The sequence below is a fragment of the Ahaetulla prasina genome, chromosome 2 (assembly GCF_028640845.1).
Source record: "Ahaetulla prasina isolate Xishuangbanna chromosome 2, ASM2864084v1, whole genome shotgun sequence".
NCBI classification, from domain to species: Eukaryota; Metazoa; Chordata; class Lepidosauria; order Squamata; family Colubridae; genus Ahaetulla; species Ahaetulla prasina.
Window position 1 is genome coordinate 203,390,318 of NC_080540.1, and position 27,805 is coordinate 203,418,122.

Consider the following 27,805-nt stretch of genomic DNA (forward strand, 5'->3'; position numbering starts at 1 on the left):
AGACCTCAGGTGTGAGTTGTTATTTTGTATAAAGATGTGTCATATTAGGATAAATTATATAACAAGGAAATGAAATATACTATTAAATTATATAATAAGGAACTTGTTATATTTTACTTTCATCTAATTAATAATGACCCAGCAGTGGAAATTTATTGATAACAATTCAAAAATAGTTTGTTAAAGTATGGTCAATTACTCTTCTTGAATAAATTACTGAAAAATTCAAAAATTAAATTAACAGAAGGATGTATCAAGTTTTCTCATATCTGGAATTGTTATTTTATGTTTGTATGTGTATAAAATTTCAATTAAAAGTAATTGCTCTGGTTTTGGTGAACCATGATTTATGGGAAATTGTGAATTCTGATTTATGCTTTTGTTAAATATAAACTCTTGTAAATAAATAATTTTCAAAGAGAATTACTGACAATGCTTCTGGTGATTTATTATATGAATTCTACAAGTGCATAATAAATAGATTTTGATTGGAAGTTTATACTCTGATATTATCAATTAAATGTTGAGGGTAACTTGAATAGCTAGCCATATAGGAATAGGATTATAGGTAGGACTTAAATAATTATAAACCTGTGAATGATTTATATAATTTGGTATAGAAAAGAAAAATATTCTTAATTTATCAAATGTTTTGGAATGTAAAAAAAGTGGGATAATAATAAAATGTAAACATATTTAATGTGAATGTCTTGTGCTTCATGTTGTATGAAAATACTTTTAAGTCATTGCTATTCAAATTTCTGGAAACCGTTTCCAAATAATCTTGATTGCCAAGGAATATAGCATAAAAAACATTTTTTAAATATCAGAATTATAGGATTTTTAGTTGATAAAATTGTAATTTTGTGTAAGCAGACATGGTATTATATGCATGTGTGTATTTGTGTATGTGTGTAGAGAGAAATATTGAAAGAAAATACTTTTAACAACATATTTTGCTTTTATTTTTTCAGAGATCCAACATATTTTGATGAAAATTGGCTAAATAGAATAAAAAGAGAAGTAGGAGACAATTGGAGATTGAAGGTATTTTTATTGCTTAATTATATCTTTTCTCTTCTCTTGTATCGGTAGGAAATGCTGAAATATTCGCTACCACATTTTACAACAAAAATGGAAAAAAATGAGGGTTTTGGTCAACTTACCACAACTGTTTGTTTTGTTTTGCATACAGTTCTGCAAGATTCAAGTTAAGACTCTTATTAAAAAGCAGTAAAACGTCTATTCAATTTTAAGCATTATTAAAATATTTAATAACTCTTATTGTCAATTATTTGAAGCTTCTAGTTTAAATCCATGCTACTGCATGTCAGGTATATAGCATTTTCTTACAGAAATAATTTTTCCTTGTGGGATTTTAACCCAGTTTATTCTGCTTTATCTAATCTGGGTGGGACTATAGTATACTGATAATGAATAAGAAAAAATGAGATATAAGACATCAATCGTACTGAAGCAAGGATCTAAATGACTTCACATTGTTGGAGAGAGGCTGTTCCAGTCAGGAGGTGGGGTCAAGCAGGGGAGCAATCTGTAATTATTAAGTATACACAAGAGGACAAGGTCCAACCCCCACTTCATTGCCGTTGAATCTTATCTAGTCTTTCCCAGGGACAAACTGCCACTCTGAAAAAATTGCTGTGAAATAGGCTTCAGCAATCAAGTAGCTAGTGTATAGTCTACACATTTGGGTCTGGTTGTTCACGCCTGACAACATTGATAAACTCTCATATAATTATGAAAAATCTGCATTTGCATACGTAAGGTTTTACTAGTTTTATTTATTAATCTCTCCCGGGGCTTTTGTATGGAGAAGAAAACTGTATAAAAGAAGGAAGAGCGATAATCGATATGACCCTCTTCCCCCCATCAATAGTACTTATTGAGGCTTCTGATAATATAGTTGCCCCATGTAGATACCATTATTTGAAAATTTCAAATCGAGCATATTTTAATATATTTTATTTATTTACAAAATTTTTATCCTGCCCTATTCTACAAACTTATGGAATTGATAAATTTTAATAAATTTATTCTATTATCAACTGACTTTTTCAAGCCTGGTGTCCCATGGTGAAAACAAAATATTTACTTAGTTGGTTAACTATATTTGGTTAACCATATTTGTCCATGAGAAGGTGGATAGGGATACCTTATCAAATAGAGCTTGTTTTATTCTGTCAGAAGACCCAATTTGAATTTGAAATAAACTGCCTTAAGTATAGAAGAAACATAAATGACAAGATATTTGTTGTTGACCAAGGTCTCTAGTATAGGTTGAAATGTTAAATTATTCCTTTTTATGTTTGCAGTACAGTTTTGCAGAAGGCAAAAGCCAAAAATTGCTTCCCACTGAAGTCTTTTTCAGTCTTACCTGCAGATGTGGAGGTAAAATGGGAGCTTCTCTCAAGTCCCCAGATTCCTCTTGACTAGTGAAAATCATGCAATGGGAAGGGAGTGCTGCACATTTGCATTCAGTACTCTCTGTCTTTATTGATTTTAAAGTCTGAAAAGCTTTTGCTGAATCTTTGCTTAATTGCTTCTTGGCAGATCTTTAGCCATAGCAGATCATTGTACACATAAATTACTTTTTTTGTTTAATCTGGTTTTGTGATGATTCATGATTTATTTAAAATTTTCTTGATGGTTCTTGTTTCCATGTAATAACATTTAAGTCCTTCTGAGACACAAAATCAAATTCTGGGGAAAGTTAAGGTTCTCTTGTATCAGTAGGAAATGCTGAATATTTGCTACCACATTAGATGATAACAATGGAAAAAACTAACAGAAAGATGAAAGCCCACAGTCTTTCCAACATGTAAAATTATTAGCGCTGCTAATGCATTTAAGTCTTCAGAAACTATATTTAATTAAGAGTCATTGTGAAACATGGCCCAAACATGAATAATTATATGGTGGAGACAAGCTGACACATTCTTCTTCACTGATCTTCATGTGGCATTTTTTTATTAGATAGACATCGAATTATACAACAAATATTGCTGTTGGGTGATCCAAAGACATCTGAGTTTAATTGAAGGCTACCTGAGAAGCGTTTCTCCTTAGACTGTGTGTTGTTTTACTTCCTATTTATGCATTTGTCTGTTTATTTTCTACAAGAAAGAATTTGCTGATTTTTTTTTCTAGGGCGGGAAGCCCCAGAATAGAAGAGCAAAACATAATTGTTTCATTACAAAGTTTGCTTGTTTCCTTACTTACTTATGGGATTTGCTTGTCACTTGAAACCAAGATTCTAGTGGCTTGTAGAACTTACATATAAAACACAAAATGTTAATCTAAAAGCTAACTAAATAGTAATGGAACCAAGTTTTGATTTAAAGGATTTTGAAGGATGCAGTACTGGCAAGAATATTACAGACTTAAGATATATGAATTGTAGTGAATCTCATGACCTCCAGGGAGCAACAAAAATATTATTTAATTTGAATTCTTCATTTCATTGTTTTCAATCGAATATCAGGGTGGAATTGGACTTCTTCTATTATTATTTGGGACTCAAGACCACATCTTAAGTTGGCGACATATTTTTCTTTTGTTTAGGTTAAAAAGAACTTGCTTGAAATCTCTCATGTTTATGCAAAAAGTTTGCTTCCTTCAGTTGCTAGATTGCTGTTACAATAATGAATTCCCTTTCATTGGTCTTGACACTTTGCCAAAAATGTCATACTTGGAATTACTTTTTATAAAAAAATGAGTAATTCATATGTAGGGTCTAGTTTATAATGAGAAATGTTTAAAAATTGAAAGCACAGGGTACTAATAACTTGTTTTCAAGTTATAAAAATCATAAACTTTCATGAATTCGTTCAGGATGGTCTGAAACATTTAAAAAATGGAACAAAAAAACCCTAAATGAAATCATCTTTTCGGGCACATCTAATAGCTTTCATGTTCCTAAAAATATGATGGTCCCCCGCCATCAGAAACAATTACGAATGTTGTAGTTGAGGCTATTTTGAAAGTTATGCTAATCTCAATAAATATATGATTTTGAATCTTTGCCTTTATATATTTTGTATTCATAGGGATATTCAAAATATTTTTATTTGAATAATTATTAAACACAGTTGTATGGGAATACTAATCCAAATTCAGAGATATAAACAATCACATGTGATGATTTTTTTGTATTCCTGTGATCAAACAGAATCCAAAATCAGAAAAGTGTGGAATCACAATTTTGTGATTTTTGTTATTGGCTTTTTTGGCAAACCCCTCCACAAAACAAAAAACTTCTCTTCTGCTTTAAGTTATGATGAATTCTTGTAAACTTCTGTTTTAATTGTAATTTAGGATAATTCTTTTTTTAAAATAATTGTTTTTCTTTCACTCTAAGGTGAGCAATCTGAAGAAAATTTTAAAAGGAATTTTGGATTACAACCATGAAGTAAGAATTCTTATATGTTCCTTTCTTTGAGTATAATATGTAGATTAGTTTACTATAATTTTTTCAAAGATTTTAGATCTCTTTTAAAAAACACCTTGCCTACAATTAAAATACATTAAAAAAAGGAACAATTCCACCTCCTCTGCCGGCATTTGCCATTTTTTATAAATACACAACATGGTTTATTGCAGGCTTGTGTGTTTTGAAAGCAGATGAATTCTTTGATATATACTTTATCAGCCTAATGAAGATGATCTTGAACACATTTAATAGAATCAGGTTTACACCTGAAGAATATTGCTGTTTGAATTACAAGTAAAAGGTTTTGGTGTTAGTACCAACTCTTGTGCAATTGTGCTTAGTCCCCTTGTGTAAATGAGTCAAAACCTCTATACATTAGTGAGCCTGAATAACCATTGTATGCAATGAATAGCATGAAGCATCAGCGATGTACTGTAAAGATAAGCAAACTTCTAGATTTGAGCCACTTAAGAACAACCCAACCATTTGGACTCCTTGGCTGGAGAGCTTTGCTAGATGATTGATATGGGGATACAGATTTTATTAATAGGACAGCTATGTCAGAGACACAGAAACAAAAGCTTTCTGTTTGTTGTTTAGCAAACAGGATTTTGCAGAATTCAGGAAGGAATGATTTATGCATCTGGTTGGTAGTTACTCTACAGAATGAATAATACAATTTCCTCTCATTAGATTCCTAATCCTGCATTTCTGTTTACTTTGGCCCTGGAACCTGGAAATATGTTAATATATTTTTATCCTTGCACAGATTTTGGGGCAACAAATTAATGATTTTATCCTTCCTGATGTTAATTTGATTGGGGAGCACTCTGATGCAGCAGAGCTTGGAAGAATGCTTCAGCTTATTTTAGGCTGTGCTGTAAACTGTGAACAAAAACAAGGTTAGTTGGTATCTTATTAAAATGGTACATTATTCAAATTAGATATACAGCTTTTGTTTGTTTTATTAACACAGACATCATTGGCATTGTTTTTTTTCAGTTTCTTTGGTGAGTGTTAAGAAAACTGAAAATTAGTTTAATGTCTTCTATTTGACCCAGAATGAGTCAGTAGTGAGCCAACCTGAGAAAAAGGCATTGGTGCTTTTAAGATTTGCTTGGAAATCCTTAAAGCAGCAGCATATTTTTTATCAGACTGCTGTAAGTACTGAGTACTTGAGAAGTGCTATGCTTACCTACAATCATCTGAAATGATTCAGATTATTTCTGAATCATTTCAGATTGGTTTTTCAGTCATTCATAGCATTGGTTTTAAAGAGTACATCTTTCCCTTTCTACATGCCCGGGCCTTACTGATTTATTGTGCTTGATATCACTATGTTTTATTACATTTCATTTTCCTAAATACTATGAATAACAGAATTACAGAGATAGAAGAGAGGTCTTGGAGGTCTTCTAGTCCAACCCTATGCCATTTCAGACAAGTGGCTGTCCAGTCTCTTCTTAAAAGACTCCTGTGATGAAGCACTCACAACTTCTGAAGGCAAGCCATTCCATTGGTTTATTGTTTTCACTGACAGGAAATTTCTCCTTAGTTGTAAGTTGCTTTTCTCCTTGATTAGTTTCCATCCATTGTTTCTTTTCTTGCCTTCTGGTGCTTTTGAAAATAGATTGACTCCCTCTTCTTTGTGGCAGTCCCTCAAATATTCGAACACTGCTATAATGTCACCCCTAGTCCTTCTTTTCACTAGACTAGACAAAGCCAATTTCTACAACCGTTCTTCATATGTTTTAGCCGCTAGCTCCCTAATCATCTCTTTGCAGAGTCTCAACATCTTTTTTATAATATGGTGACCAAAACTAGAGGCATATTCCAAGTGTGGTCTTACTAAGGCTTTATAAAGCAGTATTAGCACTTCACATGATCTTGATTCTCTCTCTCTATTAACAGAACCTAGGATTGTATTTGCTTTTTTGAAGGTGGCAGCTGCACACTGCTGACTCCTATTTAAGTGATTATTCACTAGGACTCCAAGGTCCCTCTCACATTTACTGCTATTGAGCCTGGTTTCATTGCTTCATTGTTTGTGTTCCATGTTCCTTTTGTTGATTTTCACACAAATTACTAGTTTTTCATTGTCATGAAGCAGAAGTAAAATGCAGTAGCAGTGTGGGATACATAATGATGACTAGAGTTGAAAAGCTCTCATAATATATTGATTTGATCTGTGCTATAGAAATATTGCTGTATTGTATTCTGTTACTAACTCTGTTTAACTGTTTGCCAAAGCAGAAAGATGAGATATAAGTCAAATATGTGAATTAATGAACAGTACTACCTGCTACAATCTGGTACCCTCCTTATATTTAGATGGTATTTCCTGGAATTAGTCTCCTAAAGGTATGCTGATTGGAAATTTTGGCAGTTGTACTCCTGATGTAGCTGGAAGGCAGTATATAGGTAGGAAAAGACTTGTTAGGTGTTTATGTATTTCATATTTTCACATGAAACCAGAAAGTATTTTGTGTTCTGTTGAGCACTGTTTTCTATTAGGATCACCAAAATGAATTTCGGAAAGGTAAAATTGTCACTTAACTGCTTACAGCTACATCTTTCAGTGAACTGAAGAATATGCTGTAGAAAAATTCATTTTGACAATATAGACATTTATATTTTGCTTCCCTCAGTTGTTCCTTTAAAACTGATTGCTCAAGGCTAACTGGAACTTGTCCATACAGTCATGACCAGACTGTCACAACTGATAATTGCATGGCCAGCTACAATCAAGGTTTGATAAGTTTAGGAACAGTTTTTATGAAATATTCAAAGGGGAAGGGGGTGGGTTGGTTGTATACACCTGTGTTTTTAAAGGATGGAAAGATATTTCTGCAACATTTTTTTTTAAAAATTATTGTTTCTGCTGTGCCATTTTTTGTGGTCTTTTGTGGTAAATAACACACATAATTATCTGCTGAGGTGAAATATATTAGACTTGCTTATAAGAGACTTCTTGACAATCAGTTTCAGTTCTTCAGTCCTACTTCTATCTCCTTGCATAGAGAAATGCAAAAAAAAAAGACATTTATATATCTTTGTTTATTTACTTTATATCTCACCTTTTTACTTATCTGAATACTTAAAATGGCTAACATTAACTAAAATACAGAATACAAATATGAAAGAATAGAAATTAAATGTAATCTAAAGGCCCATTAAAAGAATTTATCTTGAGCCAAAATTAACTTGAATTTACTCAGGTATTCCTCACTTGAAGTTTGCATTCTTCAATTCCTACGCATGGATTTGTATTAGTATTGTATCAGGGCTAATAACATAGTTGTTGTAGAGATATTCTCCCTATTATTGCTTAAAATTAATCCTTCTGAAGAACGTTTATTTTGTCATGCATACATTAAAAGAGATAAATTTACCCATACTAAACAAAAAATGAACATTTTAGTATGGTTGGCATACTTGACTATATATCCTTCCGAATTTTCTAAGCATGAAGGATTACATTCTATGCATGATTTATTACAACTGTTCTCTTACAGAGTATATTCAGACCATCATGATGATGGAGGAATCTGTTCAACATGTGGTCATGACAGCCATTCAGGAGGTAAGGAATTAAAAGACACATATCTTAGTTATATAGCGGAAACGGTTTCCAGAATTCATACTATGTGAACCTTTAAGGGTTCAGAAATATGATCAGATGATAGATGAAATATTTTTAAACATAATTATTGATATGCTCCACTTTGCTTTCATGTAGAATATTTACATTTCTGAAAGTTAATACTTGGTCCACTTACATTCACTTTTCCATTAATTTGCACCAAACCTTTAAATAGGATATTTAGCAGTAGATATTTTAACGACTGAATTTCATTATTATTAATGAAATAGGAAAGACTTAATAACTTGGAAACTCTTTGTGAACTTTCCTGAGAGTAAATACCACTAAATTGATTGGGACGTACTGAGTTGTGTGCTAACAAACAACCAGCTTTGCTGGCTGCATTGCTGCTATTATGTCTGTGGAGATTCTCAGTCATCCAAGTCATGGTTGTCCCAAAGGTGCCTTTTCAAGAGGCAAACTGAAGAAAGTCCACTTGCCTCTTGAAAAAGCACCTTTTGGGACATGCTGCTACCATGCTGTGCAACAAGCTGCCAAACAACTGATCAGCACTCTATCTATCATGGCTTAGCTCTGCTCTCAAACTGACTTGCAAAATTTCCCAATTTTTTTTAAAATTATTTAAAAGTCTTAATAAAAGACTCTTGCAAAATGGTACAAGCTGGCTCATGGAATTGTCCCTCCAAAATTACATGCATAGAGAAAAAAAGATATTCTATAGGTCTTTTCTGAAGTTGGTTTTCTTCTTGGATATATTTCATTACCAGGCTACAGTATATAATAATATCAGTGCTCTGACATTGACTTTGTTTTCTGGTTATATATTGCAACTTATCTTACCAGGCTTGTATCAGTTTGAGCAGGATGAATTTATTGCTTCTTCTTGATGCCATGCTATTCTCTGGTGCTTGCTGGGGTGATTTGGTGCCCACTTCAGAGCTCTGATGATGAAATATCTGCAAGAAGGAAATCAAGTTCAGAAAACATCAATAGACCAACAGTTCAACTCTGAGCATACATTTATGGTTTTGTTTTAGTTTTGCTTCTTGAATCCTGTAGTATGTGCAGTAGTAGTTAACAGTGTATTGGTTTTATTATTTCACTGGAATACAAATATAGAGCGTGACCATGTTTCTGGTCATGTGTATCCAGTACTAACAAGTTTCTTGGTTGGTTTATACAGGACTTTTTTGGGAGTGGGGATGAAGAGATAGTATACTAAGTAAATCTCTTAAGAACCAACTTGCACTAATGTGATAGCAGAGGATCAATAGCAAGGATTCAAAAGATGCTGGTGCAGTTCAGGCACTTGCTTCTCTGAAATTAATGAAAGTAGAAAAACAAGAGATTTTCAAGAGCAGAATATACTGCTACATATTCCAGCAGTGTCTTCTTCCTTCCTTTTAGAATGTCTATTCACAATTGCCATTCAGTAATACCACCACTTGAAATCCTTCTATTTGGAAATCAAGTTTCATGTATTGCTATTTTTTTAAAAGCTGGGGGAATTTTATTACTCTCCGATGTACCCTGTATCTTACTGAATAGCAGTATATTTGGTACTATCACAATATTTGTTTCTCTTCTGTGTGGCAACTTTAGTTTATGAACAATATAAGTATTTGTAGCAATAAGTTACAGAGTAATAAAAAGATCCTGCAGTGATCAAGGAATTATTTTGTGCCTCAATAAATAAAGCATTAATTATAATAATTTTTAGTGAAGCAAAAAAGAGGAAATAATCTCAAAAGAATTGGGGAAAACATTTGAGTATAGTCATCAGATCTTTTTGCTTTTGAATAAGGAAAGATATATTTAAAATATTTATTGTGACAAATTTGGATTCATTTTTTTGATAAAACAATATATGTTTTTTCACACCATTATTAAATGTGGATTATAATATAATTTTGGATAGTTTTTAAGATACGAAAAATATAGTGTAAGCATGTGTTTTTTTAAAATTCATATTGTTGGCATGAATAGTCTAATTTCATAGTTTATACCTGTGGTGTCCTCTGCTTAGTTTAAAATATATATCTTTCTAGCAATACAAGGCAAAAATCAAATCTTAAAGGTCTATGGAGATTCTCAGTCATCCAAGTCATGGTCGTCCCAAAGGTGCTTCAACATCTTCAAAGAAAAACCGGAAGGTCCAGTTGCCCCTTGAAAAAAAGCACCTTTGGATCAAATCTTTTTCGTATATTACTGACTTAATAATAAGTGAGATTGCTTCAGTATATCCTGATGTTATAATATGTATAGTTTTAATATTTTATAACCTGAACATTGTAATGGACTAATAAGTGATTTTAAATTGAAAATATAGGAATATTGTTTTTATATATCCAGTATATCTTTTTAACATTAAAAATAATGTTTTTAATTCTTATCTCTTTCCCTAAAATTAGCTATGTTGACCCAAACAGTAAAATGCAAATTGCTTTCTTGATTAAATAAGGACATATTCAACCCCCATAATACAGTACCTTGTATTTTAAATGCCCTTAATTCTTACACAGATACAAATGAGTCTTTTGCTTTTTCTAATCCAGTGTGATCTTATTGCAGTTGATGAGTAAAGAGTCTCCAGTCACTGCTGGAAATGATGGTTACGTTGATCTTGACCGTCAGGTATGTAACACCTACTGCTAGTTTTTTCTTCCATTAATAGAGTTCAATTTGCATAATTTTGGAGCCACCCATCTATTTTGCTTTGTTTTTAATCAGTTTATTTCTTTGGTTTATTTGGAAAAGTGTAAAGGAAGCAGACAGCAAATTAGTTTCTTATTGGAATTGGTAAATTGTAGGAGTTGCAATTAACATCAGTAAAGTAACATAATTATTCTGTTAGTATCATTGCCAAAAGGCAGCCTTGACACTGTTATGCCTCATTTTGATTTTTAAAAAAAATCTTATTACCAGAAATGAGGTCAAAAGCAAAAGTTTGTTTATCAGGTCCAGTGAGAAATTTTGAAAGCTAATTAGAGGCAAAGCTGGAGATGCAAAAACATCTGATTTTATAAAACTGATACTACTGGCATTGAGTAAAAGAACCCAGTATTTTTTCATGTTGTCCCTTTACATATAAAATCAAATTGTTAGTTTCATTTGTAGCATTCTTTTTTTTCTCTGCCATCTCAATTGTCAAACTGGCTTATCTCAAAAATGCTATGACTCTTTTTAAACTAGCAGTCAGGTTCTTTGCCAATGCATATCTAAAAAAATGATTATTTTAGAGAACTGCTACTCATGTTATTAAACAATGTACGTTAATACATTATTCAATATAATGCAACAATATAGTATTGAATATAATTGGGACTATGTTTCATGCCATTATTCTCAATAGGCAGAATTAAACTTTGAAAGCATTTGGAATTATCTTTAATGTTTTTCTAAAATAATTTACTTAATATGACTGAATTATTTCCCAGCATTTGAGGCAAATTAGGCCTGCTTTTGGATAACTATTTGTTCTTAAGTTGCCTTTATTTTACACAAGTATCCTCAACCTACAACTGTTTATTTAGTGACCGTTCAAAATCACAGCGGCACTGAAAAAAGTGACTTAGGACCATTTTTCACATTTATGACCATTGCAGCATCTCCATAGTCACATGAATAAAATTGACTCATGTTTATGATGGTTGCAGGGTCATGTTATCACCTTTTGAAACATTCTGACAAGCAAATTCAATGGGGAAGCCAGGTTCACTTAACAACTGCAGTGATTCGCTTAACAAATCTGTTAAGAAAAGTTGTAAAATGGGGCACACCTCACTTAACAAATTTCTCACTTAACAACATAAATTTTGGGCTCAATTGTCGTAAGTTGAGGATTACTGTATGATACTTCTAAAGCCATATTAAAGAGTGTTTAGCTATTATAACAAATGCTTAAGCAAGCTATTATTTTGAAGCAAACAATTCAACATCAAAAACATTTTGTATTTCATTGAATTGGAATGGATAGCTACTTTGAATGCAGATATACAGTTGAGTCCTCTTATTTCTTTACTTAAAAATGAGCAAGAATCTGATAGAATAGATAGAAATGAGATGATTGGATCAAGTAATCTGACCTGGTAAGTGTCTTTCCTTAAAGAAGCCACCTTTCCTGGTTTACAACTGATACAAAATGTTTGTGATGTTGAACTGTTTACAACAAAATAATAGCTTGCATAAGCATTTGTTACAAAAGCCAAACACTCTTTGCAGATTTTATCTTTGTTTTTTGTGTTTCCTTTCTTGGTCCATGTATGTACAAAAACAGTTGAAATCAATACATCACTTCTTTAAGGGGAAGCTTGTAAGGCTTAAAGCATTATGTATAAATCATTTTCTTATATTGAAAGATTGTAATGCCTAAATTTACCTGATGAATTACATACTATCAAGTCATTGTGGATGCTTAGTGACCACATAGATAGATTTTCTCCAGCATGACATGCCCCTAATCTGATGCCAATTCTGGTTGTCCTCCATTAGAACTGCATCCAGAGATACATGATTGAAACTTACAATTATATTTTAATATTGTTGTTCCATGATTTGTATGACTTGGATGCTGTGGCTCCAAAGTTAATTAGTGTATGAATAACAAAGTGTATCTTGTAGAAACATATCTCCTAAGAAGCAAGGTTTTGCCATGCACACACAATAGAAAAATATTCTGGTAGGTTTTTATCTCCATGAAACAGAAGGCTTTGCAAATAATTTGTCAAAATAAATTAGGAGGTCATGGATAATTATTTTAAATACAGATAAATGAATTCTTTGGATCCCTATTCTTCTTTTATTTTTTATGCCACTATTTTTAATAAATATATTGTATTTAAAAACACAGTTGAAGAAAACAACGGAAGAATTAAATGAAGCCTTAGCAACCAAAGAAGAAATTGCTCAGAGATGCCATGAACTGGATATGCAAGTAGGCACAGAATTTTGCTATAATTTGCAGTGTTGCATGAACAGGGGAAGGTAGTCTGTAGGCTTTCAGCTGCTTTTTTTTATGCGCCTACAGTCACTGTATAGTTTCCCATTCTGAGGTAGAAAGGATAATTTGTGCTCTGACATATGCTACACCTGGGTTAGAAAACAAAGAAAACTCCTGCGGATCACCACTCCAAACAGGGAGAAACTGAACAAACCTGTCCATCTAATAACAGTGTTCCCACATTGTGTTTTTTGCTTTGCTCATTGTTACCCTATCAAAACACCCCAAATCCTCCCTATGAAAGTTGAAAGAGCTGGGTTGGTTCATAAGTGAACAGTCTGTAAGGTTGACTGAAATAATGAATACATTATTTTAAACCAGTGGTGGATTTCAAACATTTTTACTACTAGTTCTCTGGGTATGGCTTGGTGGGCATGGCATGGCATGGCTTGGTGGGCGTGGCAGGGGTAGGATAATGCAAAATCCCCATTTCCTCCCGATCAGCTGGGACTCAGGAGGCATAGAATAGATGGGGTGGGGCCAGCCAGAATTTTTACTACTGATTCTCCAAATTACTCAAAATTTCTGCTACCAGTTCTCCAGAACTGGTCAGAACCTGCTGAAACCCACCTCTGTTTTAAACAAACAAGCAGACTTCAAAAATCTTGCAGAACTACTTCTAGTAGTAGAACTCTGCCTTTATAGTGTCCTACATAAGCCTCCCTACTTTCTTCCCGATTTCTGTTTCATAGCAAATCAAAGTATCAATAAATTAGGGTTGGTCACAAAAAGAATCAGTGCATGAGGAGCAAATGTGTGATCCTGAGTCGTGCTTATGTCAGAATCAATGGTACACAACATCATTATTGATAACTTAAAATCAATCAATCAATCTTGTATCATTGAGTGTATACTGTTAAAAAAAGGGAAATTGACCTGACAGCACTATATTTTATTGCTACAAATTCCTTCATCTTAATTTAGTGAATCAGATGAAGGTAGCCAGTTCAAATCATTGTTTTGAACAGCTTTTTATACTTGGCAGTATGAACTTGAATGGAGATAGATGTAGATTTATTGCCTTATTAAAAACCACAGAATATTATATAATACTCTTAACATTTTCAGAAAGAGACAATCAGTGTGGTTTAGTAGTTAAGGGTTGGACTAGGAGTAGGGAGGCTCAAGTTTTAAACCCCCCCTTTTTTTTAAGGCATGAATGACTGAGTGAGTCAGTTTCTTTCAGTCCTAGATTGGGAAGTTGAAAAACATATCTGCCAATTTGTACTGAACTAGCATAATACTGTATGACTTTTAGTGAAGAAGATTTAAATTGCATTTAATTGATCCTTAATGGTGATGGTGATGATGATAGTATTTTAGGAGAACTTCATATAATCTAATTCTTGAAATATAATTACAAATCAATTTTTCGTGTTTCCAAATGATATTGCTGGTTTCATTAAAATATTAATCCCAAATTAACTACAAATAGAATTGCAATCTTGAGTTCATAATAGAAGTAATAATAGAAGAATCCTTCAAGGTATTTTGCTTTCAGAAAAAGTTACATCCAAATTATTTTGGTTAAGCAGTAAGGTATAGGTGAGTGAGTATACGTGGGGATGGATCAGGGGTGAAATCCAGCAGGTTCTGACAGGTTCTGGAGAACTGGTAGTGGAAATTTTGAGCAGTTCAGAGAACTGGTAGCGGACATTTTGAGTAGTTCGGAGAACCGGCAAATACCACATCTGGCTGGCCCCAGAGTGGGGTGGGAATGGAGATTTTGCAGTATCCTGCTCCTGCCACGCCCACCAAACCACACTACGCCCACCAAGCCACGTCCACAGAACCGATAGTAAAAAAAAAAATTAGATTTCACCAGTGGGATGGATAGAGAATATATCTACTGCGCATGTATGCAAATACATGTGTCCCAGTTGTTAGTCCTAGAAGGAAGCGATACTGGCAAAGGATATTTCATGGTAACACATAGTTCTGATTCAAAGTGCTATACTGTTTTTTTTCATAGTATTACCAAAGTATGCTCTTGGTCAAGCATGGTGCATTTATTGTTGCAATTTTGGTTACAGGTTGCCGCATTGCAGGAAGAGAAAAGTAGTTTGCTAGCAGAGAACCAGGTCTTAATGGAACGCTTAAATCAGTCTGATTCCATAGAAGACCCAAACAGTCCAGCAGGACGTAGACATCTACAGCTCCAGACACAGTTGGAACAACTCCAAGAGGAAACCTTCAGGTGAGAATTCCATAATAATGTAATAGCCACTAAGAAATGCTCATTTCATTCTTATCTGCCATTAGAACGAAGAGTTGCCAATCAATTTAAAATTAATTTTATTATGAAACAAGTCAGGATAAAACTGTGGCTCTCTAAGCAGTTTACAGAGACAGCATATTGCCCCCAACAATCTGGGTCTTCATTTTACCAACCTTAGAAAGATGAAAGGCTGAGTAACCTTGAGCCAGTCAGGATCAAACTCCTGGCAGAGTTAGCCTGCAATAGTGCATTGTAATTACTGCGCCACCACCGATCCTATACAATGATTTCAGACAGATTACATAATCTTTATTATTGTGATCACCAGCCAACAATAGATAGTGAGATTCTAAAAATACTTCATGAGTAAAGTACTAAAAAGCTTTCTTACTAAATTGCTAAATGTTTGTGTGGTATGTCTATTTGTAACACTGTTGGGGTCAGTGACTGATGAGGTATAAATTAAAATCTCTATTGCTGGGATCCTAAGGATTAAAAGAGATTTTTTTTGGTAAAGCAATAACAGCTGAAAATGTGTATGTTGATGGTGATTTAGATCAAAAATTGTGAAATGTTTTACAGTTGCCAATAATCCTAAAAATATAAAGCCATTAAATTCACCACTTTTATGCGAGATTTGCATAGAAACAGCATTGATCATTAATGCTGTTTGTTTTGCTGACCTTAAAAATACATAATTAAAATTTCTTCTGTCTAATTATTTGCTGTGCAGCCTAGAAAGATCCAATTGATAGCTCGACCTAGATCCACAGAATACTTTCATTACTTTAGGGAAAACAAATGGTTTTCAAAGGTTGTATGCATAAATATATATTTTGTTTTACTAAGTAGTAGTATTTATTTATTAAGTAGATTCACTGCTAAAGGCCACTCAACTCACATACGGTGATATGACATAAAAATCAACAACATGGCAGTGAAAAATACAATCATACAAGCCACTTGATTGATTCTGAAACAACCTGGAGTTCCAAAGCCTGCTAATAGAACCATGTTTCTGTCTGAATATATGTACCCGATAAGAATTAAATTATATTTTCTGCAAATGCTGAGGGAGTGAAAGTTATGATTTGCCATTGTTGAATGTTTTCTGAATATCCAAGGGATATTGAAATAATTCATGGTTATTTGTCTGTTTGTTTTAAAGTAGATACACAGAAGAGAACTTCAAATCTTGATTGTAAGCACTTTTCCCTATGTAATATATTGTAGTATTTTTCTTTCAGATTAGAAGCAGCAAAAGATGATTATAGAATTCGTTGCGAAGAGTTAGAAAAGGAAATTGCAGATTTACGGCAACAAAATGAAGAATTAACAAATCTGGCTGAAGAAGCTCAATCTCTGAAAGATGAGATGGATGTATTAAGGTAAATCATTTTTAACTCTTTAGGTCAGGGGTGTCAAACTCGCTGCATGTGATGTATTGTGACTTTTCCCCCTTCACTAAACCGGGGTTGGCATGGTCAGCATGTGATTATCTGGCCCGCAGGCTGCGAGTTTGACATACTTGGGCAGTTAGCAATACATCCAAGAAACCAGGACCCCTTAACACATTCGGCACCCTAGGCATGGGAAAATAGCCAGGTTTTTAAGGCCTTATGAAAGATTAACAAGGGCTGGGGCCATTCTAATTTCCAAAGAGATGATGTTCCATAGAGCAGGGGCCGCTGAGGAAAAAGCTCATCTTTTGGTTCCTGTCAGACAACATTTTTTGGTTGATGGGATCTGCAGGATGCCCATTCTGCTTGATCTAGTTAGATGGGTAGAGACTCTTAGAAAAAGGTGATCCGTTAGATACCCTGCCCCTAAAGTTGGCTATGCTCAATAACACAATTATTACATGTGATATTCCCTGAAAATTGTCCAGTAGCTCCAATTAATATAAAGTACTATAGTAAGCAAGATCACTAATACCAATGTAAATTTATTTGCATGCTTAGATTCTACTTCCAGGTTAAATCATGTTGAGAACTGAACATGGGTTTTTTATAGTTGTGCTGCTGGGCCCCATCTTCATTTTTGGGCAGTAGCTGTCCATTTTCTGTAGCTTGGGCAGTTTTATATTATGCTGTAGGATGATTATGTCTTCATTAATTTGTTATGACTTCATCTTTTTAATTCTTTTTAATTAATGTCAGCTGCTATGAGATTTTAGATGATGAACTGGCAGGTACTCTAGGGATACATAGGATTGTCTAAAGTGACCCCTCCAAGTTTGGAAGTGTTCCTCCAAATACAAAAAGAAAAATGAACTTTCCTGTTGTCTGTTTCCAAGAGGATTGAGGTCCCAACATTGGAAAGTCTCAATGTGCCATGGCTGAATACAGTCAGGTATACACTCTTGTCTTCAGTGAAGTTCAAGAATTGCTGAATGTGTTTTCCTGTCTCATTTTCCTGCAAGTAGCACAGCTTTAATATTTACTTAAACAGATGAATCTAAGGCTACTCTTCCAATAAACTGAAATATATTTGAAAAGAGATTCTAATAATTGAGTCTTGGCAACACTTTTCTTTCCAGGCACTCATCTGACAAAGTAGCCAAGTTAGAAAGGTAGAGACTCTTAGAAAAAGGTGATCCGTTAGATACCCTGCCCCTAAAGTTGGCTATGCTCAATAACACAATTATTACATGTGATATTCCCTGAAAATTGTCCAGTAGCTCCAATTAATATAAAGTACTATAGTAAGCAAGATCACTAATACCAATGTAAATTTATTTGCATGCTTAGATTCTACTTCCAGGTTAAATCATGTTGAGAACTGAACATGGGTTTTTTATAGTTGTGCTGCTGGGCCCCATCTTCATTTTTGGGCAGTAGCTGTCCATTTTCTGTAGCTTGGGCAGTTTTATATTATGCTGTAGGATGATTACGGTATGTCTTCATTAATTTGTTATGACTTCATCTTTTTAATTCTTTTTAATTAATGTCAGCTGCTATGAGATTTTAGATGATGAACTGGCAGGTACTCTAGGGATACATAGGATTGTCTAAAGTGACCCCTCCAAGTTTGGAAGTGTTCCTCCAAATACAAAAAGAAAAATGAACTTTCCTGTTGTCTGTTTCCAAGAGGATTGAGGTCCCAACATTGGAAAGTCTCAATGTGCCATGGCTGAATACAGTCAGGTATACACTCTTGTCTTCAGTGAAGTTCAAGAATTGCTGAATGTGTTTTCCTGTCTCATTTTCCTGCAAGTAGCACAGCTTTAATATTTACTTAAACAGATGAATCTAAGGCTACTCTTCCAATAAACTGAAATATATTTGAAAAGAGATTCTAATAATTGAGTCTTGGCAACACTTTTCTTTCCAGGCACTCATCTGACAAAGTAGCCAAGTTAGAAAGCCAAGTAGACTCATATAAAAAGAAGCTAGAAGATCTTGGAGATCTTCGGAGGCAAGTAAAACTTTTGGAAGAGAAAAACACAATGTACATGCAAAATACGGTGAGCTTGGAAGAAGAGCTGAGGAAAGCCAATGCAGCTCGCAGCCAATTGGAAACATATAAGAGGCAGGTGAGGACGGGAATGAACAAAAATATAATTTTGACTGTCTTGAAAATAATTTATGCCGGTCACTTTGCCATTTTCTCCTGAGAGCCAGTATGGTGTGGTAGCTTGGGTGCTGGAATAGGCATGGCGTGCTCCCAGGCCTAAGGTTATGTTGTTTGCCAAACCCCTAGGGGTTTTTTTTCTGGTTATGTGTTGAGTGATTTTGTCTGGATGTATATGTTGTTTTCTCTGTTAAATTTTAATTATTTTTCCCCCTTCTTTTTTAATTATTTAGGAGTTGGATAACTTTTCAAATCAAATTCTTTTTACTAATTTCTTTTTTATTTGTATCTGTTGGTATATTTCCTTCATTTCTATTTGTTACATATCTCAATAAAAGAACAGATTTGAATAGGAAGTATAGTTTTGCCAAATCAAAATGGAAAATATGTAGTGATTGTGGGATGTTAACTGACCTTATTCTTTCATCAATAAAGATGTGTTCTTTTCAATTTATTTATTATTTTTATTTTATTTATTTTTTCAAATTTATATACCGCCCTATCTCCCTAAGGACTCAGGGCGGTTCACAGGCAGTTAAAATACATATAAATACAAATTAAAAAACAACAATTAAAAAACTTATTCTATTGCCTAATTTAAAAACAATATAAATAATAAAAAACCCCTTAAAACCAATAACTTTAAAATCTAATCCAGTCCCGCGCAGATGAATAAGTGCGTTTAAGCTCATGACGAAAGGTTCGGAGGTCCGGAAGTTGACGAAGTCCTGGGGAGTTCGTTCCAGAGGTGGGAGCCCCACAGAGAAGGCCCTTCCTGGGTGTCGCCAGACGGCACTGCCTAGCTGACGGCACCCTGAGGAGTCCCTCTCTGTGGGAGCGCACGGGTCGGTGAGAGGTATTTGGAAGCAGTAGGCGGTCCCGTAAATAGCCCGGCCCTATGCCATGGGCGCTTTAAAGATTGTCACCAACACCTTGAAGCGCACCGGAAGGCCACAGGTAGCCAGTGCAGTCTGCGCAGGATAGGTGTAACACGGGAGCCCGAGGGCTCCTCTATCACCAGCGCAGCCGCGTTCTGGACCAACTGAAGCCTCCGGATGCCCCTCAAGGGAGCCCCATGTGAGAGCATTGCAGTAATCCAGGCGAGGCGTCACGAGGCGTGAGTGACCGTGCATAAGGCATCCCGGTCTAGAAAGGCGCAACTGGCGCACCAGGCGAACCTGGTGAAAAGCTCTCCTGGAGCGGCCGTCAAATGGTCTTCAAAAGACAGCCGTTCATCCAGGAGAACGCCCAGATTGCGCACCCTCTCCATCGGGGCCAATGACTCGCCCCAACAGTCAGCCGAGGACTCAGCTGACTGTACCGGGATGCCGGCATCCACAGCCACTCAGTCTTGGAGGATTGAGCTTGAGCCTGTTTCTCCCCATCCAGACCCGTCGGCCTCCAAACACCGGGACAGCACTTGATAGCTTCATTGGGGTGGCCGGTGTGGAAAAGTACAGCTGGGTGTCATCAGCGTACAGCTGGTACCTCACACCGAAGCCACTGATGATCTCACCCAGCGGCTTCATATAGATGTTGAACAGAAGGGGCGAGAGAATCGACCCCTGCGGCACCCCACAAGTGAGGCGCCTCGGGGCCGACCTCTGCCCCCCTGTCAACACCGTCTGCGGCCGGGCGGGGAGATAGGGGGGGGACCACCGATAAACGGTGCCTCCCACTCCCAATCCCCCCAACCGGCGCAGCAAGATACCATGGTCGATGGTATCGAAAGCCGCTGAGAGGTCTAATAGGACCAGGGCAGAGGAACAACCCCTATCCCTGGCCCTCCAGAGATCATCCACCAACGCGACCAAAGCCGTCTCCGTGCTGTAACCGGGCCGGAAACCGGACTGGAACGGGTCTAGATAGACAGTTTCATCCAGGTGCAGAGGAAACTGATATGCCACCATACTCTCTACAACCTTCGCCGGGAGGGGAGGTTTGGAGACCGGACGATAATTACCTAAGACAGCCGGGTCCAGGGAGGGCTTCTTGAGGAGGGGCCTCACCACCGCCTCTTTCAAGGCGGCCGGAAAGACTCCCTCCAACAAGGAGGCACTCGTAATCGCCTGGAGCCAGCCTCGTGTCACCTCCTGAGTGGCCAGCACCAGCCAGGAGGGGCACGGGTCCAATAAACACGTGGTGGCATTCAGCCTACCCAACAACCTGTCCATGTCCTCGGGAGCCACAGGGTCAAACTCATCCCAACAAATGTCACCAAGACCACCCTCAGACGCCTCATCTGAATCGCCGCAATTTTGGTCTAGACCGTCTCGAAGCTGAACGATTTTATCGTATAGATAACCGTTAAACTCCTCAGCACGTCCTGCAGCGGGTCATCCCGCTCCCCTGGTGAAGGAGGGAACGGGTCACCCGAAAAAGGCGGCTGGGCGGTTATCTGCCGGCGCAATGAGGAGGAGGCGTAGCGCCTCGCTTCCTCAGTGCCACTAGGTAGGTCCTAGTATGGGACCTAACTAGTGTCCGATCAGCTTCTAAACGGCTAGACCTCCAGGAGCTCTCTAGGCGTCTTCTCCGGCGTTTCATCCCCTCAGCTCCTCGGAGAACCAAGGGCGGTTGGGATCTGCGCGGGTCAGAGGCCGCAGAGGCACGACACGGTCTAAAGCCCCAGTCGCAGCCCGTTGCCAGGCTGCGGCTAGTTCCTCTGCCGTGCCGTGAGCCAGACCCTCAGGAAGTGGCCCAAGCTCCGTCCGGAACCTCTCCGGGTCCATCAGGCGCCTGGGACGGAACCAACGTTGTGGTTCCGTCTCCCTGCGGTGTTGAGTGGCGGTCAGAAAGTCCAGGCGAAGGAGAGAGTGATCTGACCATGACAAAGGTTCTATGACTACATCTCTCAAATCCAGATCCTTCAACCACTGACCAGAGATAAAAATAAGATCCAGAGTGCCACCCCCGATGTGAGTGGGGCCATCAACTACTTGAGTCAGGTCCAAGGCCGTCATGGAAGCCATGAACTCCCGAGCCACTGTCGATGACGAGCCGGCAGATGGCAAGTTAAAGTCCCCCATGACTAAAAGTTTGGGGGTCTCCACTGCCACCCCGGCAAGCACCTCCAGGAGCTCAGGCAGGGCAGCTGTCACGCAGCAAGGAGCCAGGTACATGACCAGCAAGCCCATCTGACACCTATGACCCCATCTCACAAAGAAGGATTCACACCCGGCAATCTGAGGTACAGTGGTCTCCCTCGGCTCTAGACTCTCTTTAATAGCAACCGCCACCCCCCCCACCCCTACCCTGGGCCTTCGGCTGATGGTATGCACGGAAAACCGGTGGGCACATTTCGACCAGGGGCACACCCCCTTCAGTGCCCAACCAGGTCTCCGTAACGCCTATAAGATCATGGCGCCCCTGGATAAGATCGTATTAGGGGGGCCTTATTGGCCACGGACCGTGCGTTGCATAACATAAGACGAAGGCCCAGGCTCTGAGGGTCTTGACCATCCGGGGAACGGGAAAAGTCAGAGGGATCGGGGCACGCGATCGCTTGCAGACATCGAGCGCGTGACCCCCTACACCGACACGATCCCCTTCCGCCATATCTGCCCCTCCCACTTACCGTGCAAATGGAACCACCCTCACAAAAGGAACACATTCCCCCATAACCTCCGAACCCACTAAATAATCGCCACGAGCGCGAGGACTGGTTTCCCTCGACGGGCTACCCCAACACCCGCCCTAACCCTCCCACCCCTTAAAATGCCCTATCTAAAAACCCCAAAGGCTCTTCCTCTTCGCATGCCACCTCTGTGGGTCCCAAGACCCGTCATTGAGGCCGGCCCTTGGTAGTGAGAGGCCATTCCTGCGGCGGGGCACCTGCAGGCGCAAGAGTTCATGTGCAGCGTAGCATAGAAAAGTACGAATCGGTGAGGGTGCTAAGATGGTAACATCCCAGATGGTAAGGCGTTAAAGATGGATCCTCCAACGGATGTCCAGATGTCAAAGAGGACAAATAAAGCTGGAACCAGATGAAGATGATAAGCCCAGGTAAACAGGCCGGCAGCCTCCATGGTAAACCTATGGAAAATGTTTCTACAGAAGGTCTTAATAAGGTAGAAATGGCCGTCAGTCTGTTCATAGTCCATAGTCCAATCCAGTCCAGTCCAGTCCAGTCCAGGAACCCGTGGGTATAAATACCTGACGACCCAGCTTTGATGGTCAAAAGTCCGGGGGGGGGGGGAGGAAGGCAGGCCATACAGCAAAAGGCAGATGAACAAAGCACGATGTAATGTGCCAAAAGTGCCAGAAGAGGGAGCCAAACCATAGCCTTGCCTCCGGCCTCATCTCCGACCACGGCCTCACCACGCCCGCCGCCGATGGAACCGATGGGGCCGCGGAACACTGGACGCCGCTGGACGGGCGCCTCGCGGCCCACAAGGCCTCGCCAGGCGCAACAAAGCGCCGATGGAGCTGGCGGGCCCACGACCAGGCGAACGGGCCGGAATCCATGCCCCAGCTGGAATCGGGCCGAATTCTCATCGCCGCTGGAATCGGCTGGAGCCGGGCCGAAATCGAGGCCTGCAATCAGCACAGGCAGCAGCAGGCCTCCCTCGCCTCCCTCGCGTCCCCAAAAATGGCCACCACCAACCGGTCCGCCGCTCTTCCCTCGGCCCGTTCTTGGCTGCCGCACATCCGAGAGGGCCAAAAGACCTCTCCTGCGGCTGCCAAGTAGATGATGCAGCACACCGAGGGACAGGAGCAGCCTGGTAAGTCATCAGGAGTCCCCCATTTCAGGAAAAGCACCCCACGCCGATCCGAGCTCCTCTAGTAAACCGCCATCCTCGTGCATGCGCAGAGCCTATTATCAATGCTAGGAGTCCAATTATTAACATTGCTATCACTTAATATATTTTAATATTTTTTCCTGTTAGGTTAAATAGAAGCTTCAAAATGTTCCACATTGGTTTTGTTTTGTTTTTTGTTTACATTTATATCCCGCCCTTCTCCGAAGACTCAGGGCGGCTTACAGTGTATAAGGTTGAACTAAGAGACACAGGGAATGTACATAAATTTGCTTAGTTTCTTCTCATAACAATAAATTATTGTATTAAAACTTAGCAGTGGCAATCAGTACTATCAGTGTATGTATATATATATGTATAAATTATGCAAGGTTTCCCAACAATACTGATTGCCACTGCTAGGTTTTAATACAATGTTATTGTTATAAGAAGAAACCTAAGCAAATTTCTGTATATTCCCTGTGTCTCTTAGTTCGACCAATGTGGAATATTTTGAAGCTTCTACTTAGCCTAACAGGAAAAATATTGTTATGTTTGTATTTTGTATAGAATTTAAAAGATTAAAACATTGTAAATTTTTAATTAGCTTTATGTTACCATTGAAATGTCATAGTTGTAGATTTGAATATGTCTAATCAATTGAAATGAGAAACTAAAAAGGAGAGAAGGAAGGAAAAAGAAAATATCAATTTAAAAATTGTTGTGATTTATCTTATGTTTATTATTGGCTCTTAGTGAAGATTTACACTTTTATATCGATACATTGTGATCCTTCTTACTATTGCAGGTGGTTGAACTTCAAAACAGATTGTCTGAAGAATCCAAAAAAGCAGACAAACTAGAATTTGAGTACAAGATGCTGAAAGAAAAAGTAGATAGTTTCCAAAAAGAAAAAGATGTATGTATTCAACATATAAATGTTGCTGTTCCCTTTTATACTTAAAATATTGATAATTAAACTGGCTGTTTTAAATACAATATGTATATCTTTATTATGCATGTGTAGTCAGCTGTCTGAATTCTTTAGGTGTTTCTACTGCTCTTTTTTTACTTCTCTTTTGATCTTGACTTTTTTATTATCTTTTTAAAATATCTTCTTCCATTTGAGGATTCAGTGATACAATTTGTTTTTAGTATATGTTCTTAATTCATACTCAGTTAATAGCTTTGGTTTTTGAAGTAATTTGTGCTTCCCTTTTCTCTATTGATTTTGCGCAAGTTTCCATCACTATTTTATGCAAGTTTGCCTGATAGATGATTTAATTAATTTGCTGCTTGAAGGCAAAACAAATTAAGTTACCACTTAAAGAAAACAGATAAGGATGGGAATCAAGACTGTATCATTATGAAGCTTATGCTTAACTAATACCAAATAATAATTTAGATTTATTTATATACCTATTGTGTTTTCTTCTGTTTTCTCTTTATTAGGCTTTACCTATCATGTTAATGTACATACTTTCAGATCTAGGTTATCATGTTTGTCTTTTATTCCAAGTAAAAAAAAAATTGTTTCATTTTCTTTATCTCAGATCAATTAATAAAGTTTGAACTCTATATCTTTGTCTATTCAGCTAGGTTATCTTTCTCTATAATCTGTATCAGGGGTCTCCAACCTTGGCAACTTTAAGCCTGGAGGACTTCAACTCCCAGAATACCCCAGCCAGCAAAGCTGGCTGGTGAATTCTGGGAGTTGAAGTCCTCCAGGCTTAAAGTTGCCAAGGTTGGAGACCCTTGATTTATATAAAGATATAATAGTAAACTGAGCAGAGTAGAGGATTTAGTTGTTCATTAGCCCAGGGATAATAAGTTTTGTGATGGGCTAGTGTACTTAAGCAAACATTGCTCTATGGTAATAAACCACAATGTACTGAAGTTCTTTTTTACGGTTGTATCTGTATCTTGATAATCCACATATCAGTTGTAGACTTTCCCCCTAGTTTTTCTTGACTTGCTTCCATTAATATGGAACATTGTAGCAATATGATTCCTGCTAACTTTATCATTAATTTAAGATTATTATTAAAAAGTTCCATGGATTTTAATAGCATCCCTCTAGAAATATTGGGCCATATTATATGATACATAATTAAATATTCCTTCCCATTTTATAACTCCAACCTGTTATATACTTCAGAAATATTAGTTAACTTATTTTCCCTTGAATTTAAACTCATAATAGATTTTAGAATTTTAATTACCTGTATGTAATTGTAAAATATTTATTATTTTTTTTATAAAAAAGTTTTATTTTTACAATCTTATCAAATAATTCATCCAATGTACAGTTATATACAATTAGTCGGGCCTGCCCAGTCACCACCCCCCTTTTTAACCTTCTTCCCTCTTCTACCTTCTTTTACTTTCCAAACCTTCCTAATTGTAAAATATTTATATATGACAAGGAAGTGCTAGTGAAATGCCATCTGAATATGAACAATGTGATGCAGTGATGATTTACAATCTGTTCTCACAGGGCCGCTTCACTACCCTGCAGTCACGTAACCACAATTCAGCCACTTGTCAACTGGCTTGCATTTAAAACCGGTGTGATTTGTGTTCTTCCCAGCTGGTTTCTGAGGGGAAAAAGTCAGTTGGGGAAGTGGGATATGCTTAATGATAGTGGTAATTCATTTAATGACCGCAGTAAAAATGATTGTAAAATCAAGACCACTTTATAATCATCCCGGCTTATGACTGAAATTCCGGTCCCAATTGTGAGCATAAGACAAGAACTATCTATAGCATAACTTCATCCTTTATGAACTGTCTACTGGAATAATGAAATATCTTTCTTTTTAAATTCTATAGCGGCTGAGGACAGAAAGAGATTCTTTAAAGGAAACAATTGAAGAGATCCATTGTATAAAAGCACAAGAAGGACAACTAACTACTTCAGGTAAGATTCTGGAAATGTAATGGCTTATGAGAAAATTATATCCCTTATTAAAACTTGCATCACTTTTTCCATTTTTGCCTCTTGTTAGAGTATTGAAAGGAATAGTACTTACTTAGAATTATTTGTCATGTACATTGTTTAGTAAATATTGGAGATGCTTAAAGCAAGAATTAGGACAAAGTGCTATTTACCAGATTGAGAATTTTTATTGGAGGCTTGAAAATGTATATATTTAGGGATATTTTTATGAGAGGATAATGTTTTGCTATTTTTTTTACTCTGAATTGCATGCTTAAGTATTTATTGGGTTTGGATAGGAAAGTTAAACTGAAACCACAGTATTTTTTCATCTTTACTATTCTGTCCTGTTGAATATTTTCTTTCTTCTCCATTCCCTAAAAAAGGATTATTACCTTTGGAAGGTCAAGAATCTTCTGACAGTTTGGCAGCAGAAATTATTACTCCAGAAATAAAGTAAGATAAACATAAAATGTTTTATATGGTCATGCTTTTAATTTCATATATTACTGATATTTTATCAGGACTAAGATTAATAGTTCTTACTGATCTTGCCCAGTTTAAAATTTTATCTCCCTTTAAATTTACTGAAAATGGGTTTAATCTTCCTCAGGCAAATATTTGAAAAATAAATCTCTAGTAGGCCTGAATCAATTTAATCCTTCCTTGAATTTCACAAGAATTGTGAGTGTACTTTTATCTCCTTTCTCCTCTTTTCATTTTTTTTAAAAAAGCATCTATCTACTAAACTAAACGAAACTATTAAAGACCCTGTTGAATAAAAGGAGATGGGGAATATATATGGTCTATTTTACACAAGCAGATTCGCATAAAATAGACCAAAAATTGATGATATTTATTGTAACCTCACTCATTGAATTTGTTCAGTTTCTGTTATACTTTCTGTTTTCTTCTCTGGAGCTTCCTGATGCGCTTAAATGGAAATTAATATTGGAGTAATTGAATCAAGCTAGTATTAAAAATATGTTTCTTAACTTTATGGGTATATATTATAAAATATATACCAATAACCAATAACATTGATTAATGCATGTTAAACTGGAGCTAGTGAGAAAATAAGTATCTTTATTTCTGTGGCTTTAAAAATATGAATTCAATAAATTGTACAAAAATTGAGCAGCTTTCTGAAGAAAAACGGGAAAATTATTCTTTTAGATGACAGGAGTGGTGGATGAGTGGAAATGAAAAGAGAGAGTACAAAAATGAGATTGTACTGTTGATAATCCTTTAGTGATGACAGTTGGGATCAGAAAATTGGCCCTTAAA

General features: G+C 36.9%; 1 protein-coding gene across 1 annotated transcript in view; it reads left to right on the top strand.

The window, feature by feature from the left end:
- The window catches only part of HOOK3 (hook microtubule tethering protein 3), a 64,967-nt gene that overhangs the window by 14,244 nt on the left and 22,918 nt on the right, over nt 1-27,805 (top strand). Inside the window, exons 3-14 of the mRNA XM_058166283.1 lie at nt 975-1,047; nt 4,379-4,429; nt 5,220-5,352; nt 7,966-8,033; nt 10,626-10,688; nt 12,904-12,987; nt 15,087-15,250; nt 16,519-16,659; nt 18,605-18,806; nt 24,389-24,499; nt 26,413-26,500; nt 26,905-26,974. Coding sequence (XP_058022266.1) covers nt 975-1,047; nt 4,379-4,429; nt 5,220-5,352; nt 7,966-8,033; nt 10,626-10,688; nt 12,904-12,987; nt 15,087-15,250; nt 16,519-16,659; nt 18,605-18,806; nt 24,389-24,499; nt 26,413-26,500; nt 26,905-26,974 — 1,248 coding nt within the window. The remainder of the gene's footprint in view (nt 1-974; nt 1,048-4,378; nt 4,430-5,219; nt 5,353-7,965; nt 8,034-10,625; nt 10,689-12,903; nt 12,988-15,086; nt 15,251-16,518; nt 16,660-18,604; nt 18,807-24,388; nt 24,500-26,412; nt 26,501-26,904; nt 26,975-27,805) is intronic.